The sequence below is a fragment of the Kogia breviceps genome, chromosome 3 (assembly GCF_026419965.1).
Source record: "Kogia breviceps isolate mKogBre1 chromosome 3, mKogBre1 haplotype 1, whole genome shotgun sequence".
In the NCBI taxonomy this organism is placed as follows: Eukaryota; Metazoa; Chordata; class Mammalia; order Artiodactyla; family Physeteridae; genus Kogia; species Kogia breviceps.
Genome location: NC_081312.1, coordinates 63,707,210 through 63,728,745, shown reverse-complemented (window position 1 = coordinate 63,728,745; position 21,536 = coordinate 63,707,210). Strand labels below are relative to the sequence as shown.

Below are 21,536 nucleotides of genomic sequence, written 5' to 3'. Positions count from 1 at the left end.
CAGGCCACTTTCTCAGCATGATAAAAATGATCTATTTCAAACTAACAACCAATATTTTACTTAAGTATGAAACAGAAGAGTCATTTCCATTAAAAGCAGAAAAGACACGGATGACCACTCTTCCTATAACTATTTAACACTGTAGTGCAAGTTTTAGTCAGTACAATCAGACATGATGATATAAGAAAATAATGGCATAACTTTTCAAAAGAAGATGACTTGCAGAAAACGATTATATACCTAAGCAAATCCTAAGAGTGAGACAACTATAAAATGTTTAAAATCAACAAGAGAGGGACTTCCCTGGTGGCGCAGTGGTTAAGAATCTGCCTGCCAGAGATCAGCTCGGTGCTTTGTGACCATGTAGAGGGGTAGGATAGGGAGGATGTGAGGGAGATGAAAGAGGGAGGAGATATGGGGATATATGTATATGTATAGCTGATTCACTCTGTTATAAAGCAGAGACTAACACACCATTGTAATTGTACTCCAATAAAGATGTTTAAAAAAAAAGGGAAAAAAGGAAAAAAAAGAAAAGAGAAATGACTTAAAATAAAATTGAAATAATAAAATTAGTATATTTAATAAAAAAAAAAAAGAATCTGCCTGTCAATGCAGGGGACACGGGTTCAAGCCCTGGTCTGTGAAGATCACACATGCCATGGAGCAACTAAGCCCATGTGCCACAACTACTGAAGCCTGTGCACCTAGAGCCCGTGCTCTGCAACAAGAGAAGCCACCGCAATGAGAAGCCCACGCACCACAAGGAAGAGTAGCCCCCACTTGCCACAACTAGAGAAAGCCTGCGCACAGCAACAAAGACTCAATGAAGCCAAAAATAAATAAATAAATTTATTTTTTTTAAAAAGAGAATTCATTAAAGTACTTGGATACAAAATATAATGGGGGGAAGATTCTACTCAGAATAGCAACACAAAAGTAAAACACCCCTAAAGGTAATGTCTGGGTATCAGAATAAATAAAAAACACTCCATGATTGTGAATGGGAAGAATGATGATAATAAATGTGTTTATTCTTCCCATAGGAAAGTTTTATTGCAAATCAAATCAAAACAGCAATGGGATTTTTTTTCTGGAAAACAACAGCATAATTCTAATCAATAACATGTTTCTGGAAGAAAAAATAGGCGAGAACATCTAAGAAAAGAAGAATGTGTGTGGGTGGGGTAAGGAAGAAGACTGAGCCTATTAGATACTAAATTATAAAGCTACAATAAATTAAACAGTAACATTTCTATAAAATTGACAGACCAATCAATAGAAATGAACAGATAGCTTTGAAACAGCTTAAAATTTGATAAAGATAATATCAAATCAATGGGAAAGATATGGATTATTTAACAAATTATAGAAATAGACTATTTTCCAACATTCAAGGTGGTTCCATTTCTCATTCCATAAATCAAAATGCATTCCAGAAGGAATAAAGAATTTAATATAAAATAATTACCACTCTAACCAAATACTTAAAAATCTAGAAGGAAATGTAACAATGTTTAGTTGAGTTCAAGACAGAACTCTCTAAGCACAGCAAACAAATTGAAGAAATTTTAAAAAAAAGATTGAGAGATATAATTACTACATAAAAATGGGTTGTTAAACAACCTGAGGTTGTTGATAACTGAAAGCCAAATGAACTACTAGGAGAACTCCCACAATAAATAAAAAAGTTAATCCTTAACACATACACATAGGTAAAAGAGCTCTTACAATTAAGAAAAATTCCTAAATAGAAAAACAAAAAAAGGACACTAAGAGAGAATTTAGAAATTTTTTACAAATATATGAAAAGTATTAACTTCACTGTAATTAAAAACTATAAATTAATAAGAAACCATGATTTGCCCCTCAAATTATAAAGGTTAAGAAAATGTCATCAATATCTTTTGCTGGACAGGCTGAAGTTATACAACGCTGGTAGGATTAGAAATCAGTACTTAATGGAAAGCAATTTTATAATAAATATGGCCTGAAAAAAGTCCTTATGCTTTGACCTAATCTATTTCTAGGCATCTATTCTAGGGCAAGAAATTAAAAACAACTTAAATGTCCCAAAATCATAGAACTTGGTGCCATAGAATTTTTTTTGAAGAATATCAAAATGGCTGAGAAAAATGTTAATATAGAGTTTTTTAAAAGACATAACTTACTGTACATTACTATGATTCCAGTTTTGTAAAACAAACAAAAATCATACATATGTCTATCAAAAAGAAAGACTGAAAATATATAAAGAAATGCTAACAAGTCTTATGAATAACAATAATTTTATTTTTCTGTTTTATATTTTCTATAATAACTAAAGAAATTATACAGTATTAAAAAAATATTCTGAGAAAAGCTAAAAACAACAAAAACCAGTTAGGAATGACAGGAAATGAATAAAAAATTATATTTTTCTATAAATTTGGTAGTAAAAGGCATGAAAGGGACGTACTATAGCTTCAAAGGATAATAACTGAGGAAAGTTTTTTGTTTTGTTTTAAAGGCAGATAACAAACATGATTATGGTAAGAGAAGTAAGTAGAAATACAGGATAAAGAAGGGATAACTTTGTGAAGATCCTACAGCAGGCTGAGAAAGTAGGAAGCAGAAGTACAGAAAGAAAAAAAGGCTTCTCTGATGTGGAAAGTGAGCAAGAGAAGATGGCTCAATGCGGAAAATTTTAAAAGACGAAGATGTAAAGGCCTATTTGTTTTGATGTGGGAAAGGTCTGAATCATCTTCACTTTGCATTCCTGTAGAATAGTGATGGCAGGGTGAATGGCTTGTTACAAACTAGTTTCCCAATTGTCAGAATCACTGGATTTTATTAATGAACATGTGTGACTAACCTGTGTTAAAATGTGAATGTGTGGAGGAAGAAGAAAGGTTAAAAACTACTGTTCTAGCAGATTATCTTTCACATAGGTCAAACTTTTGAAGTGAATTCTTACGAGGTTAGAGTAGAGATGACCTTTTGACTATAAGGCCGGGCTTGAGGAACAAAGAAGTGGTTTATAACAATTACTCTGAGAAGTAAAGTAAAAGTGAACAAGGGATAAAAAATTTGCCAAACAGCTGAGATGGCATTGTTGAAGTAAAGGTGCATGAATATACAGTAACTCTCCATATCACACTGGTTTGATAATTTTCTCTAGTAATGTACTGCTGCCCAGGAGTAGAGAAAACAGATGTTAGGAATGATTCTGATTAGAGAACTGGTTATGGAAATATATATATATATATTATATAAAAACTTAAACAGAAGAACAGTTTTGAGGGTGCAAGATAAGGCATTTTAAAAATGGTTGACAATATGTGAGTTTGCTGGACAGAAAGGTAAGTGGAATCAGAGCTGGGTGGACAAACTGACTGTGGGAACAGGAAAAGCAAAAAACTGAAGACAAAAGTATAAAACACCAGTAGAGTGTTTATTATTTACAAACAATCCAAAGATACCAAACATTTAAATGCAGCTGTACGTTTTTCTAAAAATGTTATTTCTAAGGTATATATAAATGAAAAACAGTTTCTGCTCAGAAAGTTATAACTCAACAATACAATATTATTCACACACGAACAGAGAAATAGCTGACAGGTGCCAGAGATAAACCTGAAAATTTCCCGACAACTTACCACTGTCTTGAGTCCAAGTTCCTAAGTTCTCTAAGTAGTTTTTCATTTTTCTTCAGGAGATGAAAGCTCCTCCTAAATAGAGAGATTTATAAACATTTTCATCACAGTGAATGACATGACAGTTCCGGAAATACGTTCCAGTCTACTCATGCAACTCTTATACTTTTCTTGCCTTTTCATACTTCTAACACAAAGGAGAACAGACCCTAAAAAAAATGTAAAGAATATATGTCATATTTCTACCCAGGCCCTCATACATTTATGCTAGTGGATCATAATCTACTGGCCACTTAAATATTTCCTTGCAGATGCTGTGAGTTTCCCAAACTCATATTCAGGAAAAATACTTATAGGTTCCTTCTCAAGAGTTTCATAAAAATATGTGAGAAAGTTGTTCCTCATGAGAAATAAAATATTCACAAAATCTAAATCATTACCAAATAAGGATGTGTAATCCAGATGGAATTTGTTTTTTTTCTTGTTTTACATTATGTCTTTTTTTACACTACAAAGCAGTGTGTAAATTTTACCAAATACATTATATAGGTGATAAATTATGTATAAATTATATTCATGAAATCAATGCTTGCTGTGGTAAAATATAGCTTCCCATCTTTAATTTTTCTCAAGAGACAATATATGGACCATTCTACAGCAAGAGAGTAGAATGAATTTATATTAGTGGCAATTAACCTGTATGTGGACATACCATAAGGCAAATTGTTTTCCTGATATAACATGGCTTTCCCATAAGGCAGAGGATATGCCCTTCTAATAAATGGAAGGGTTTAAACCAAGTAAGATTATAAACACTAGGTAAGCAAGTAGAATTCCAATTCAGTGCTTCACATGCATTTGAATTACTTTAAGATTTATTCATCCAGTGATATCTGAGCTCCCCTTCTACTACAAACTGAACAAAAACAGTACAATCAATAATGCTGCTTCTTCCATTTCCCTACAGCTTTTAGTATCATAGAAATTTTAAAAATCAATTTTAAAGATAAATTAAAAATATTTTTAATATTTAAAATATTAATAATGCTTTACACTAGTGAACAATTTTAGTATTTTATATATATTATCTAATTTAATTCTTACTATCATGTGAGGTGGGAGTTATTTCCTCAATTTGCAGACCGTAACCCGAGGCTCAAAGTTTAAGTGACCCTAACCTGGATCTTCTGCTTTAAGTCTCATGCCTTTTCATTTAACTCCTACTTAACTTACTTCAAAACTCTGTGTGTGTATTGCAAGTTTTTAATGAGGTTTTGCAATATGCATAAGAGAAAACAAAATTTTAAAAAATGAAATCCAGATTCTTTTCTTGATTTGATGCTAAATCCTGAGTTAATTTCTCTGATACAAACAAGAAATGATCATATTGCTGTCTGTCTAAAACAAAAGTTAGGCTTATGTGACATAATAAGAAATATATATTTGGGCTGTGTCCTCAGTTCCTGACACAGAGGTCCTAAAACCCTTGTAATTTCCTGAGTGCTGGAGGTGACAGAAGAGTCTTACACAGACCTCCTAAAACCTTTGGAATTTCCTGGGTAATAAGAGCATCTTTTGTTCTTGGTGGTGTCCTGGATAACTTCAGGATGGTGCCTCGTCACCAGAAAGAGCAAGCCATGATTAGAATCTTGAAACTTTCAGCCCCACCTCTGGGGAGAGAGAGGAACTGGAGACTAAGTTAATAATCAATCATGTCTACATGATAAGACCTCCATGAAAATCCCTAAATTATGGGATTTGGAGAGCTTCCAGGTTGGCGAACACATTCAATGTGCTGGGAGGGTGGCACACTGCAACTCCACAGGGACAGAAATGTCCACACTTGGAATCCTTCCAGACTTTACCCTAGGTACCTCTTCATCTGGCTGTTCATCTGTATCCTTTGTAATAAACTGATAAATGTAAGTAAATGTTTTACGAATCATTATAGTTAATTTTCAAACCCAAGAAGGGGGTTGTAGGAACCTCTGATATACAGACAGTTGCCCAGAAGTATGGGTGACCCAGACCTGCAACTGATGTCTAAAGTGGAGGGCAGTCTTGTTGGTCTGAGCCCTTAACTTGTCCGTGCTAACTGCAGGTACTGTTGAAACTGCTTGTAGTGAAAAACACACATTTTGTGTTAGAAGCGTTATAAGAAAAAACAGTTTTTCCTATCAGCTTACATGAAGGTTGGAAAAAACAAGATGTTTTTCAATTATATGAGCTATGAGTTCTAAGTCAGATAGTTATACTAGTCATTATGAAAATGTTAAAGTTAATTTATTACATTAAGTTATCTTTCTATTCCCTTAAAATCTGATTATGACTCAGTAGACTCAAAAAAAAAAAAAAAAAAAAGAAGAAGAAGAAAATCTGCCCCCACTGGTCAAAGAACTAATTGGTAGGTAAAATTTAGCGAGGGAAAGAAGAGAGACTAAAATGCTGAGCATAAGATGAATAAGACTAATATTTTTTTTAAAAAAGGAAAAATTTCTCCTTTATTCTTACCTTTTGTCCCAGGAATTCATTCCCAATATACTAAGAAGCAATCTGCAATAATAAAATGCTGACTGAGGTTTCTGAGGTGTTGGTTCATCTTGCTCCACAGCTTTCATGTTTAAGTCATTAAAGTGTTTCTCAACAAATTCTTTTTCCTCTGTATGCTGCTTAAGGATAGCGTTAATAACATCATTTTCCTGTTTTTCAGAAATGCACACAGGCTGTGGAGCAGGAATATTAAGTGAGACTCCAGTTCTCTGTAAGCATTCAGGACTAGTTACACCTAAATACTGCAAAAGCTCATCAAGAACATCTTCTTCATCTCTTATTGTATCCCAAGTTGGTACAGTTTCTCTAAATCTTCTTCTAAACTGGAGGGAAACCCCATCTTTAACTGTTATATCTTCTAAGCATTCATGAGATGTAGAAGGCTCTTCTGGCTTCTCTTGGTGAGACAATGAAAGTATAAGAGATGTAGGTTCTGACAAACCACTTACAAGAGGTGGTCCATACAGGATGGCAGAATCCCATGAATATTTTCCAGAAAGATCACGTACTATAATCCTGACATTTGAATTGGCTGATGCAAGGCCAGCAGATAAACCTCCTCCAGGTATACTCTCTTCAGATCTGATCTGGATACAGGACACTAAGGTTGTATTGTTCAACACAAAGAACTGAATATTTGGACTCTCAAAGAGTTCAGGAGAAAGCTCAGTGCTTTCACTGTAATGATTGTCGTGATTTTCACACACCTGACTTGTTAACATAGCAGGACCACCACTCATTGGATAATGGCCCAAGTGATTTACCAGATGTGTAATAACAGTGCGGGCAGCTATAGAGATTAATCCTTGTTGCATTTGAGTTTTCACTAGAAATAAAAAATATAATAAGTGAGTGGCAATACTGCTGCTTCCTAGGAAATCATATAAGAATGAAATATTAGACAACAAATGGGGATTCCATCACATTACCAAATCACATTCAAATATTTGAGTAAATATTAATATTTTTAATTTAGAGTATGTACTACAAGAATGATAGCGAAGAAAACTCTTCTTTGATGAAGTTTTGTTCATTTTTATAAGAAAGCTTTTGAATTTTTTGCTTATGGATTCATAATTTAAACTGAGGCTCTTAAATGTACATCGCACCTTCAAAGAAGGTTCAAAAGTGTTATAAATCACTTGAAATCACTTAGCACCCAGATTAAAAAGTCAATGAAATCCAATTGATGAGTTTCTTATATTATGAGGTTCAGAAACATAGTCTGCAGCATGCCTTAAACGTCATTTAATTATGGCTTTTATGGATGATGTAAAAGTGTCAGAAAAAAGTGATCTTTCACTAAACTTTAGGAGTCAGGATCAATTTAAACAGTGAGTCAGTGTAGCCAGCATATGCCAAGGAAACTTTATTTTAAAGGAAAATATATTTTACGGCCTGCTTATTTTTCTAAGGCATTAAAGAGATCAGGAGCATATCTATATGAGTAACTTAAAAAAAAACCAAACAAACATAGGAAATGGTAAAAAGAGAAAACTCAAAGAATATAGTAGTAAGAGGCCTGAAGAGGCAAGGTGCTTAATGTCAGGACCTGAAGGAGGAGGAAAAAGGAGGGGAGGATGGAAGGAAAACAAAGAATACAGAAAGACAGTAAAGGGAGAAAGGAGGAAGTGTAGATAGACAATAACTTGTCCAAGCCCACTAGCCAAAGACTGTCAGTGTGATTCTATAGACTGTTGATGTGGAAGCCAGTTATGTAATAAGTGGTGTCAGGAAGTGGGGACAACTGGGTTAACTTGATACTTTTCATCTAGGAGGTGGGGGGAGAGTTGTCATTAGTAGACACACTAATCATTCATGTTAGAAGAGGACGTTTAGTTGTGTGTTTGTGTTGATAGTGTTCTTGTCTGTCTTATATACAAGGTTACAGAATAATCATGTCTCTGTATTATTCTACCACAGTGATATTGTCTGATCATTGTTATATTCTGAAAGTTAATCATTTGGGAATACTATGGCCTAGCTACCAGAATAAATATAGATTTGAAAATGTCCTGATGATCAAAGTATTACCTACATAAAATAAATTCCTTAATTTCGACTGTACTTGGTGATGAATTTCAGTAATTATATAGAATTGTGTAACCACCAACACAATCAATATAATAAAATTCTCACATCAAAGGAAGATAATTTTTATTTTATGTAAATTATACCTCAATAAACTCAACTTTAAAAAGTTTATAAGGGAACTAGGTTGTGCATTGCTGAAATGATTACTTTAAAAGAGGCAAGAAAGAAGAACAATGTTATATTTTTGAGGCTGTAGCCCTCAAGATTCAGAACCGACACCACTGGGTACCGGCAAAGAGTCAGCAACAAATCAGCTGCTATGCCATTAATACCAATAATATCTTCTCCATTATTCCAACTCTAAAAAAGAACAGTTTTCTGTGGACTTTGGTTGATTTTGAAATGTTACTGAGTGTCAAACTTTTAATCTTCCATAATCAAGTTTTATTTTACATACATGTATATATAAACATTTTTCAGTTTACTTAAAAAGTTCCAATTACATTGAGCTGTTCTTTGATAATAGTACGGCTAGCTCTGAAAATGAGCTATTCAACACTAGATAACAACATTAAATGATTAACCTTAATTCAATCCTACATTTTCAAGACCTATTATGGTAAAGTAAAAAGATATGCCACTGAATGATGAGAAACAGAGGGGTGATTTGAATCTAGTGCCTGCTTTTGCTTCTCTAATTATAGCTTAGATTTTAATGAGTGTTCACACTGTAAGAGGCCTTGCAGATAATCTAGCCAATACTTCTCATTTTGTACTTGAGGATTCACAGAAGTTCACTGATTACACTTAAAAAATAAATTTAGATTTCAGAAGTAGGTAGAAGCATTTTCTTTCCCAAGCTGCTTCTCTAATTTCAAGATATATATATATATATATATATATATATATATATACACACACACATACATATATATATATTTATATAAAGGGACAGAAACCTCTCAACTTGTTAATGTAGCAGTTAGGTTTATTTAGATTTATTTTTGAATCATAAGCTATGATTCTATATCTTAGATATAAAGAAAACATATGAAATTCTCTAATGTAGAAATTCAAAATGAAATTCTAAAATAACCAGCCTTGTGAGAAAATGCAAAATGAAGATATCGATGCTTCTAAGGCTTTGTGTAACTAGCATTCATTTTAAAAAGTCTATTCAAGGTTGTCTTTTCATATTTTCAGATTAAACAAACCCTACAGCATTTGCAGCAAACCCGTAATTACTGATTATTATGGCATACAAAAGCAGCAAGACATAAAAAGCTGCTGCAATTCACCACACTGTAATAGAACATGCAGAGGAAGTTAATTTTGGCAAATGCTTTAAATATGAGCTTTGCATAATATGTATAGGTGAAACTATAATTAAGACAGAATGAATTCTTTGCAGCCTCCTTTCACTCTGACCCTGCAAATGATCTTTTTGCTAATAAGACTACTGCCATTTGACAAAAAGCCAACTTCACTACCTTGCTTTATTCTTTAGTAAATTTAATAATTACAGCTACTCCTGCCAATAATTCTCAAATCAGACTTGTTCAATCCAATACTGAGCTTATTAGGGACACTCTATGTTTAGAAATCTTTGGCCAAAAAAGTACTTGAAGATGATGAAGCATGCCTTAGACAAGGGCACAATGATTAGCCATTTCTACCACATTAAAAAAAACCCCCACAGCATGTAGTCACTACAGGACCACAGAATCACCTGCTGCTAGCTCACAGCTGTTCCCAAAAGGTTCTGCATTTATCTGGTCCTTAATACCTTTAAGAAAGTCCAAAGGGAACAACTTTAATACATTTAGAGAATAGCACCCTACAGAGTATTTGGTATCAATATAAAGCTCATCTGTTTAAAACCTTTACACCTTTCTGTCTTTTACAGTGACTGTTAATGGCACAGTAAATTTGCATGAAATACATTAAAACTTCCCTTTACATAAGTAAACTATTTATTTCACTGTTTAAGAAATACGCTATCCTGCCCTGAATCAAACTTTATCATTTTACACCTTTAAAAATGCGAAAAGCAAGGAATATTTTCATATAACTTTGTCTTTAAGTAAAATAAACACTGTATTGTACTATGCCAAATCTAAAGAAATAATTATAAGTCACCTATATCAATTATTGTCTGAATTATTTTTCCTATAGTCCTATTTCACATGTATATATGTGTTCTAGACAAATTATCAGCTATTTGTGGTCAACCCAAAACCCTAGCCCTATTTCCTTGATGTGTAACTTTATATCTTCACTTGCATTCTATGTCATCAATCCATTACCACGGCCACATCCTAAATGTTTTAATCATTTATAACTATTCTGCCTTTAAAAATCAAACTCTTCCTTGATAGTTTACTTTTTTTTTTTCTTTTTTTTTCTTTTGTGGTATGCGGGCCTCTCACTGCTGTGGCCTCTCCCGTTGCGGAGCACAGGCTCCGGACGCACAAGCCCAGAGGCCATGGCTCACGGGCCCAGTCGCTCCGCGGCATGTGGGATCTTCCCGGACCGGGGCACAAACCCGTGTCCCCTGCATTGGCAGGCGGGCTCTCAACCACTGTGCCACCAGGGAAGCCCTGATAGTTTACTCTTTGACCACAACCTCCTAGTCTAGTGATTTCCCAATTTTGTTTTGTAGAGCCTGGCAGAGGGCTGTTGCAGATGAATGGGAGAGAAGTCAGCAGAATCCCTGCTGCAGCTCTACTTTAAAAAGTTTTACAAAGTGGACTTCCTTGTGAAATTTATTTGAAGAGGTTCCACTGCTTTAAAACTCATTTAATAAACCACTGTCCTAACATACTGATATGCTCAGTGGTTCTCAACCTTGGCTGCATATTAATCACCTGCAAGGTTTTAAAAATCCCAGCAATCCCAGATCAATATATCAAAATCTCTATGGATGGGACCAGACATCAGTATTGTAATATGCAGCCAAGGCTGAGAATCACTGTTCTAATTTGTTAACAACCACATCTACTTTCTGACTCACTGCATCACCTCTACTTTCTTCCAGCTTATTACCCATTTCCTAGCATCAGTTCAATCCTTACCAACCCTAGATTCTATAACTAAACCATATATCAATATTCTGAAAGCCATTGTTCCCTTGTATATCTGCCAGATCCACCTTACTGAATGTTGACTGGTGCAACCAAAACTTTGCAGTTTCCATTTTCTACTGGGCCCTCAGTAACTTCTGTCAGTCCCCTTAATTTACTTCCACCTTCTTCTTTCTGGTCGCAGAAGAAGGGCTAATATTAACACCTAATCTTTCCAGCTCACCTCTCAGGAACTTCACTCTATTAATGATCCCCCTACTACCTTCCTTCTCAGCTTATCACTGAGTTTAACTCTGTCTTTAGAACTCCTTTAATCCTGAATAATCTTTTAACTTATCTATTGTTTTATCATTTTTCTTTGCTTTTTTTTTTTTTTTTTTCCGGTACGTGGGCCTCTCACTGCTGTGGCCTCTCCCGTTGCGGAGCACAGGCTCCGGACGCGCAGGCTCAGCGGCCATGGCTCATGGGCCTAGCCGCTCCACAGCATGTGGGATCTTCCCGGACCGGGGCACGAACCCATGTCCCCTGCATCGGCAGGTGGACTCTCAACCACTGCGCCACCAGGGAAGCCCCTCTTTGCTTTTTTAAAATAAAAAAGTCAAGCTTTTTTAAAGAGCACTTTTGACAGATGGCTCTACTTCCTTAACTTCTGCTTGCTCTTCAACCCACAGCCATCCACTTCTGTCTCCTACTTTTCTGCTGAAACTAAAGTAGATATATTTGTCAGTCTTTTTGTACTTGATATCTGTATCATTTAACACCATTGGCCAGTCTTTAAAAAAATCCTTCTCTTCTCTTTGTTTCTGAGAAACTACTCTCTCCTGATTTTCCTTCCTTTCCAATTTTTTCTTCTCAGAATATACACACCCATGTAAATACATATTCCTAACAAAGACCCCTCTGCTAAGACCTAGATCTGCATGTACAATCAATTGTCCACTAGATCTCTTCATATGAATATCCAACCAGCACTCTAAGCTAAACCATTTCCAATACTGCCCTCCTTATTTTCCCTCCTAATCCTCTAAACTTTCTCATATTCTTAGTCTAGTTTAAGGAAAATATAATCAACTTAACCCTTTAGCAATTCTTGCTTGGCCTATTTCAACAGCATCATGATTGGTCTCTCTGATCCTGAGTTAACAACCCTAAAATCAATCTAACATACTAGAGATCAGCAAACTTTTTCTGCAAGGGGACAGAGAGTAAATTATCTTCAGCTTTATGGGCCATGCTATCTCTGTCCTAACTACTCAACACTACTATTACTACACAAAAGCAGCCATAATGACACATAAATGAAGAGCATGGATGTGTCTCAATAAAACTTTATTTATAGAAACAGGTGACAGGCATGGGCCATAGTTTGCTGACTCCTGTAAAATACTACTGTCAAAGTGCTCTTAATACTAATTTTTATCATGTATATCAGTGGGCCCCAACCTTTCTGGCACCAGGGATCAGTTTCGTGAAAGACAACTTTCCCAAGGATGGGGGGTGGGGTGGGGAGGGATGGTTCAGGCGGTAATGGGAACAATGGGGAGCAGCAGATGAAGCTTCATGTACTTGCCCGCCGCTCACCTCCTGCTCTGCTGCCCAGTTCCTAACAGGTTGCAGACCGGTACCAGTCCGTGGCCCAGGGGTTGGGGACCTCTGATGTATATCACCTCCTTAAAACCCTTCAGTAATTGCTGGGTTCCTCTGGGCTATCCCTGTATCTTGAATGTACTTTTGTTTTTATATGTACTCATATCACAAGGTTACTAGTTTACATCTTTCCCTTTTATTAGAGCGTAAACTCTCTGAATGTAAAAACAGTGTGGTTAAAAAACTTATCAGAATAACTTAGAAGTATAAAGGGAATGTCATCACATATAATCTTAGGAATTGTGTATCTGAAGTTGTTTCTTAAACTAAAAACGAACTTAACTATAACATACATGTCAAGGTAAACAATTACAAAGTAAGATATATTATCCTCCAGTATTTCTACCCAGGCCTCAAATCATACCTTGGGAGAACCCAAGCAACAATACTGTCCTGAAGAGAATTCATTTTACCTTCTGTTACTGGCTGGAGTTTAGAAGATCGTTCCGAATCAGGAGAGTGCAGAGGTTCAGGCTCTTTTAGGCTTTCCAAATGCATAAAAGGATCATAATCTACAGATGCCAAATCAGAGAGGCTTAATGGAAAATACCTTGGATTGCTAAAACACTGAGATCCATAAACACACCCATGTAATACCTGAAAATACAGGGGAAAAAACATACCAAGTTTTCCTTTTAAGTGAAAATAAATAAAGAAAAAGGAGAAAACAAGTCAACTGCTAATACAAGTACTTGACAAAAATTTTAAATATTTAAACACTTAGCTCTTCAATCAAGGTAAAAATTTCATCTAAAAAAGAAGAATGAGCAAAATTTAACTAATGATTCTCATATTCAACAAAGACTTCTTTCAAAATTTTGCAATGAAACAACAGTGTCTTGTAAGAAGTACTTTTTAATTATCCCTAGGTACCGTAAGATAAATCTATGTTTTTAGAAAACACCTAGCTCAGGGTTTCCCTGGTGGTGCAGTGGTTAAGAATCCGCCTGCCAATGCAGGGGACATGGGTTCGACCCCTGATCCAGGAAGATCCCACATGCCGCGAAGCAACTAAACCCGTGCGCCACAACTACTAAGCCTGCACTCTAGAGCCCACGAGCCACAAATACTGAGCCCGTGTGCCACAACTACTGAAGTCCGCATGCCTAGAGCCCGTGCTCTACAACAAGAGAAGCCACCACAATGAGAAGCCCACACACCACAACTAAGAGTAGCCCCCGCTTGCTGCAACTAGAGAAAGCCCAAGCACAGCAACGAAGACCCAACGCACCCAAAAATAAATAAATAAATTTATTAAAAATAAATACCTAGCTATAAAACAGTGAAAATATAATACTAAGAAATGTTATTTCTTTAGGTTTTAAAAACCCTTGGTTACCAAATAAATAGTAAAGCAAAGAAATTTACCTTATAAATACAGTTGAGGACAGATTTTTCTATTTTATCATTTTCTGCTCCTGTAGCATGGACTGGTTGAAGCAGGGTCTTTAGAGGTAAGGCCATGATCCAGTCCAGAAGGCACAGAAGTAAGGATACCACCAACTGAAATAACAAGAAAAAAGATCATTATTATTGTAAAGTCATAAAATAAGAGTTTAATATTTAACAGAAATTCACCAACTTATCTTTTGTTTTCCAAAATGTATTTCAGGAACTATCAACTAAGTTCCACCATTAATATTTACCTAGACCTAAATGATTTTAAGATGTATATGAACATTACTGTGGGTTTCTCCCTTATATTTTAGGGCAAGCACAATGAAACCTTAAGCATAATAAAAACAGGAACATTAAAATTATTACTATTATTTTAATTAATTAATTAAGTTTTGGCTGCGTTGGGTCTTTATTGCTGCACACGGGCTTTCTCTAGTTGCGGTGAGTGGGGGCTACTCTTCGTTGTGGTACGTGAGCTTCTCATTGCGGTGGCTTCTCTTGTTGTGGAGCACGGGCTCCAGGCACGTGGGCTTCAGTAGTTGTGACTCGCGGGCTCTAGAGCACAGGCTCAGTAGTTGTGGCTCATGGGCTTAGTTGCTCCATGGCACATGGGATCTTCCCAGACCAGGGATCGAACCTGTGTCCCCTGCATTGGTAGGCGGATTCTTAACCACTGCCTCACCAGAAAAGTCCCCAAATTATTTTTAAACGAGCATAAAAACACTGAGCTTAAAAAACAACAGACATCAATTAGCTATTCTTACGTAATGCACAAGAAATGGAATACAAATGAAAGGTTTTAGTTCATATGTATTACAATCATTTCCACATTTCTTTTCTAATTTAACACCTCACTGAGCAACCTGCCAGAAAGACTATCTTAACCACTTTCTGATACTGTTACTAATTACATTAAATGAATCTTTCTACTGGACACGTTTAAACTGATGGATGTTATAAACAAAACACTGTTATCCAAAATGTACAGTAAAATAGCAGTATCTATGTGGTCCATTTTATTGAATAAAGAATCACAATCAGTACCATAAAAGTGTCAATCAAGTAGCAATAAGAGATCCACTGATCTTTAGAATCAAAGACCAACTCTTCAACTCAAAGAGTAATGCTGGCCTAAATCTTGCAACACACCCTCCAAAAGAACAATAAAGAACAAAAAGAACCAATAAAATATCACAAAACCCATATCCTCAGTACAACCAGAAAACAGAACATTGAAAATTCAATTATCTGTGAGTAGAAAATACACACAGCAAATCCAACAAGCTTTTACCCATTCTTTCACTTCAAGCTTTCATGAAGAATGAGGGTAGTTTGGGTAAGCTATAAAAGAGAGAAAGAAACTAGGTACAAACCAAAAAACCAAGCCCCCAAAAAAGGTCTACCCTAATGTGACAATAATGAAAAACATGTACTGGTAGATAGAGTACAGAGTAGAAGGAAAGTATTTAAAGGTACTGCAGGAAAGGTAATACTTTGGGGGAGAAAAACGTTAAAAGGGAATGGAGAGACACCTCGTGGAAAACATAATGTGAAAAGAAAAATCAAAAGAGAAATTTAGGACCTTGCAAGATTTTCACAATTTTTTAAAACTGATGGTTATGTAATTTCTCTCCCACCTTAGAGTCATCCAGTAAAAACACTATACTTTGTTAAACTGCCAGAAGAGGGAGCTCTTGAAATAGGAATCTTGTAAACCACCCCAAGCCACCAACCTTGTCCACAGAAATGCAGACACAGTCTTCATCTATACAAAACTACTATAAATAGAAAACAGGAGGGCTTCCCTGGTGGCGCAGTGGTTGAGAGTCCTCCTGCCGATGCAGGGGACGTGGGTTCGTACCCCGGACCGGGAGGATCCTACATGCCGCGGAACGGATAGGCCCGTGAGCCGTGGCCGCTGAGCCTGCACGTCCGGAGCCTGTGCTCCACAATGCGAGAGGCCACAGCAGTGAGAGCCCCGCGTACCGCAAAAAAAAAAACAACAACAGAAAATGAGAATCTTAAGCAATTCAGCTGGTGAAAATTCCTTCCCACCAAAACCAATAATGAAGCAGAAGAAAACTATAATGCAACCTTCTAATCTAAACTAAATATTGTCAAATAAGCATTTAGGTATAGGGGACAAGGAAAATCCCATCTTAAATCAGGAATTTAAAAAACTAAGAAGAAATAGACCAAAAAGGGAAGAATTGATTCAAGTCAGGAAAGAAAACTCAAAAAGGATAAAATGATATTAGAAATGAAGCCCAAGTTATAAGATGCCTAAGGAAGAATAAGTTTGAAAAAAATAAAAAGAAAATTTAATAAGGGGCATTGAATAAAGAGAACAAAAGTGAGACAAAGAAAAAGGTAAAAAAATGTCAGAGAGAAATGACTGGAATGTAAGACAGAAAAAGAATATCCTATTCACTTAAATGTGGAGTCCCCCAAATCTACATACTGACAAGGCCTACCAGATCCAGGACAAACTTACCTGCAATAATCAACTCTAATACATATCCTGGTAAAACTTGAAAAGTAAGACCTAAAAAAAGAAGTGTGTGTGTGTGTGTGTGTGTGTGTGTGTGTGTGTGCGCGCGCGCGCGTGCGTATCTCCTACAGCCTCCAGGAAAAAAGATGAAATAACTTAAAAGGACAAGAGAATAAAAATGGCATCAGATTTCTCAAAAACAGTATACAAGCAAGGCAACATTAAAAAAAAAGAAAAACTTCAAGGAAAATAAGTGTGAACCAAGGATTCCATATCTCACCAAGCTACTTTTCAAGTATCTTGTTGTTACAGAAAAAATTTTATATATGCAAGAGCTTAGGGAATTCTGCATTCATGAGCCCATCTTGAAGAATAAAGATGAACTTCATTTAACCAAGTTGACTGAGGAACTTCAGTAAAAGGTCTAACAGTGAGTATCTGATATATTTAGTTATGGATCTAAGATTTTTTTAAAATGTAGAGATGAGTGTAGAAGAATCATTTGTTATATGACATATGCTAAATGTTACGTGCAGACATAAAGGAACTAAAAATGAAGGTGAAGAGAGAAGAAAAGTAACATAAGCTCACTTATTAACATGTAGGCAACATATGGGAGATAAAGGATACCATTAAATAATCACAAACCATACAGTATAAAAAGTTAAGAAAGCAAGGGAACAAAGGCATTAAAAAAAAGTATACATATAAAGGTAACTATAAGAAAAAAGTAGAAAGTTTCCTGAATACCAAAAGAATTTTAAGAAGAACAAAGGAAATACATCATGCAGAGAAAGAAACACAGAAAATATAATATGCATAATAATCATAAAATAAAATGACAGAAGTAAGCTAAAAAATACAATATATCATAAAAATGGGTTTAACTTGCCTAATAAAAGAAAAAGATTTTCAATTTGGCTCACAAAGCAAGACCCAAGTATGTGCTGTATTCAAGAGATATAGTTAAACAAAAAGATTCAGAAAGGCTAAAACTAAAGAGATGGAAAAACGTACACCAGGCAAATGAGAATTCAAACCAAAAAGCATTAATGTTAAAGCTATAATTCAAAATGAATATAAAACAGTTATGAATATCTATGTATAAAAAAACAGTGACTACAAAGGAAAAACTACAGTAGATGCAAGGAAATATAGAAATATTAATAGAAGACTTTAACACACCACTCTCAGTACAAGACAGGTCAAGAAGGCAAAATATAGTCCACATTAACAAAAGTTGAGATCTTCAAAAATGTTTATCAATAGTAAAATGATTTTGTCACCAAAAGAGTTTGAAAACTGCTAGTATAGAAAGTTAAGAAACAGACCCAAGTAATTATGGAACTTGATTATTCATTAAGGGGCAAAGAGGAACTTTTTAATAAAGGGAACTCAGAAATTTGGTTATCCATTTAGGAAAACAACAAAAATTAGATCCCTATCTCAAAACACAGAAAATAAACTTCAAATGGATGAGGGGTAAAAGTGTAAACAATGAAGCTGTGTAAGTACTAGAAGAAAACATGAAAAGGTTTTCTACCTATGGCTCAAAATCTAGATACCTAATGAAGTAAAAGATTGATAAACTGACTTATATAAAAAACACCCTAATATGTAAACATCTGAGGGAAAGATACCAAAATCTGACTTAAAATGTAAAAACATATGAATGGACAATTAACAAAAATAAAGTAAAAAATTAGGCCATTAATAAATATGAGAAGATATTCAACTTCACTTATAAAAAGAGAAAGGTAAATGAAAACTACACTGAAATACTATTGTTCCCCTATCAAATTGGCAAAAATTTAAAAATATGTCATACTCTGTGGTTAGGCTCTGGGGAAACATACTCTCATAGTATATGCTTGTGGGAATGCCAAAATTTAACATAATTACATCATCTGTTTACCTTTTGACCCAGCAATTCCACTTCTAGGAATACACCCTGAAGACACATTCCAACAATGTAAAAATATACAGACATAAAGTTAGTCACTGCAGCATTGCTTGTAACTGCAAAATTATGAAAATAATCTCTATGTCCATACATAGAAGAATGACTTGAATAAATTATGAAATTTATAAATTATGATGCACTCCCTCAATGGAGTACTAATACTATACAGCTACAAAAAAGAACATGGAAGACCCCTGTGAATTTATTTATTGTGCATTTCCAGAATATACGATCAAGTGAAAAACCAAAAGTACTAATGAATATCTAGACTATTATACTTCTGTGTAACAAACAGGAAGAAAAAAGAAAACAAAGATGTATCTGCTCATCTGTACAAAAATAAAGGATGGATAAACCACAGACAAATAAATAAATAAAAACAACAGGGATGGGGAAAAAAATCTCTAAAATGGAATATAAACAGCAACGTGCCTGTTAACAACTGCTTCTTTGTTTCATATAGTTCTGTGGGAGTTGTGAATGCAAGCCTCTTTGGCTTTCAGAGCCAGGCCATTTGGGGACCTGTCCTTGGGTGGCAGGCTTAAAAGGTGGGATGCTAGACGTATGGGCTAAACCCTTCTCTCCTCAGAGAGAAGGTGGGAATTGGGGGCTTCTTCCTGACTGTACGGAGCTCTGCTAGGGTGGGGTTTATGGCAAGAGTGTGTTACAGCCTTTCCTACCTATTTTTTTTTTAAATAAATAAATTTATTTATTTATTTTTGGCTGCATTGGGTCTTCCTTGCTACACATGGGCTTTCTCTAGTTGCAGTAAGTGGGGGCTACTCTTCGTTGCAGTGCACGGGCTTCTCATTGCAGTGGCTTTTCTTGTTGCGGAGCACTGGCTCTAGGTGCACGGGCTTCAGTAGTTGTGGCACACAGGCTCAGTAGTTGTGGCTCGTGGGCTCTAGAGCGCAGGCTCAGTAGCTGTAGTGCACGGGCTTAGTTGCTCTGCAGCATGTGGGATCTTCCTGGACCAGGGCTCGAACCCGCGTCCCCTGCATTGGCAGGCGGATTCTTAACCACTGCGCCACCAGGGAAGCCCCCCCTACCTATTTTTGATATGGGTATAGTCTTAGTTGCTTGATGTGTAGAGGTCACTTGACTAGTTTCTGGATTTCTCTCAGAGGGAATTGCTCCATGTGTAGCTGTATCTTCCATGGGTCCAAGCGAGGAGGAAAATTCAGCAGCCTTCTGTGTCACTACATTGGTGACACCCCTTCTCTGCCTGTTCTTTAGCTGCTATCTTCAAGGTGTTATACTTTGCTAATAACCCTTCTTACTCTACAGCTTCACCTTAAGTGATCTCATATATTCCCACAGTTTAATAGAACTCATGTGTCAACAATGCCAACAAGAAATCTCAGTGTTACCACTTCTTAATCATGTTGTGTTGAAATATCAAGTATGTTTTATTACATATGTTCTGCCCATTATTTACAGAACTCTGCAGCTATAATTATGTTTCTGGACCTATTCTCAGTTATTTTCAGGCATAAACAAGACCATAACAAGTAAAAAAATTATAAATGGATAGAGTATCCTCCCAGGTTCCTTACAACCCTAAAATTCAAAGACTTTATCAGATGACCATGATTAACTTGAGATATAAACTAAAATGTGATTCAGTTACACTTAAATAATGGAAAGCTATATTTCAAATTATTTTAAACACAAGATTAATTATTGTTTTCCATGTAAACAGATATACCTTCACGGTTTTAAAATATAAGTATTTTACTAGATAACCACATATTAAATATTAAAAAATTTAAATTACCCTCTTGTCCATTTCATAAGATGAAGCTTCTGTACTTGGCAAAAGATGGGTAATAGTGGCTATTAGAATCTGTAGGAAATAAAGAAAATAGCTCAAAATATGTCAAACTAATGGTGCATCCTAAAACTTAAACAATAATGCTAAAGTGATACAAAATCTACTGCTGAAAGTTTATCCAAAATATATTAACATTGTTATTTCAAAGTAATTTTTAATAGTTCAGCTTTTCAAGTACACTTAACTATCAATCATTTACAATCCTAATGTACAGAACCAAAGTTATATATGCTCTGTTAACTATAAATGGATTTCTTACAAATTCAAGTCATGAATCAATATGTATAAACTTACAAATAATATATGTTCTGATAGAAAAATGAGAAGACATAGATAAGCAAAAGGATTTATAAAAACCATCTGTAGGGCTTCCCTAGTGGTGCAGTGGTTGAGAGTCCGCCTGCCAATGCAGGGGACATGGGTTCGTGCCCCGGTCCAGGAGGATCCCACATGCTGCGGAGCAGCTAGGCCCGTGAGCCATGGCTGCTGAGCTTGCGTGTCTGGAGCCTGTGCTCCACAACGGGAGAGGCCACAACAGTGAGAGGCCCGCGTACCACAAACAAAACAAAACAAAACAAAACAAAAAGACACCATCTGTAATTTATCACTCAAGACATCTATTTTGCTCAACAAATTAGGTATAGAAGGGATTATCTCAACATAATAAACACCATATATGACAAGTCCAAAGCTAACACCATACTCAAAAGGTAAAAAGTTAATATCCTTTCCTCTAAAGTCAGAAACAAGATAAGGATGCTCACAACTGCCATTTCTATTCAACACAGTACTGGAAGTCCTACCACAGCAATTAGGCAAGAAAAAGAAATAAAAGGCATCCAAATCTGAAAGGAGGAAGTAAAATTATTTCTGTTTGTACATGACACAATCTTATATATAG

At 35.6% G+C, this 21,536-nt stretch overlaps 1 protein-coding gene across 8 annotated transcripts in view; it reads right to left on the bottom strand.

Moving 5' to 3' along the window:
* RALGAPA1 (Ral GTPase activating protein catalytic subunit alpha 1) overlaps positions 1–21,536 on the bottom strand; it is a 236,799-nt gene that overhangs the window by 61,001 nt on the left and 154,262 nt on the right. For all 8 annotated transcript variants that reach the window (XM_059056514.2, XM_067028578.1, XM_067028577.1 and 5 more), the window contains 5 exons: positions 20,579–20,647; positions 14,318–14,452; positions 13,363–13,546; positions 6,147–7,011; positions 3,639–3,710 (listed from right to left, as the gene is read on the bottom strand). In XM_059056514.2, the coding sequence (XP_058912497.1) occupies positions 3,639–3,710; positions 6,147–7,011; positions 13,363–13,546; positions 14,318–14,452; positions 20,579–20,647 (1,325 nt within the window). The remainder of the gene's footprint in view (positions 1–3,638; positions 3,711–6,146; positions 7,012–13,362; positions 13,547–14,317; positions 14,453–20,578; positions 20,648–21,536) is intronic.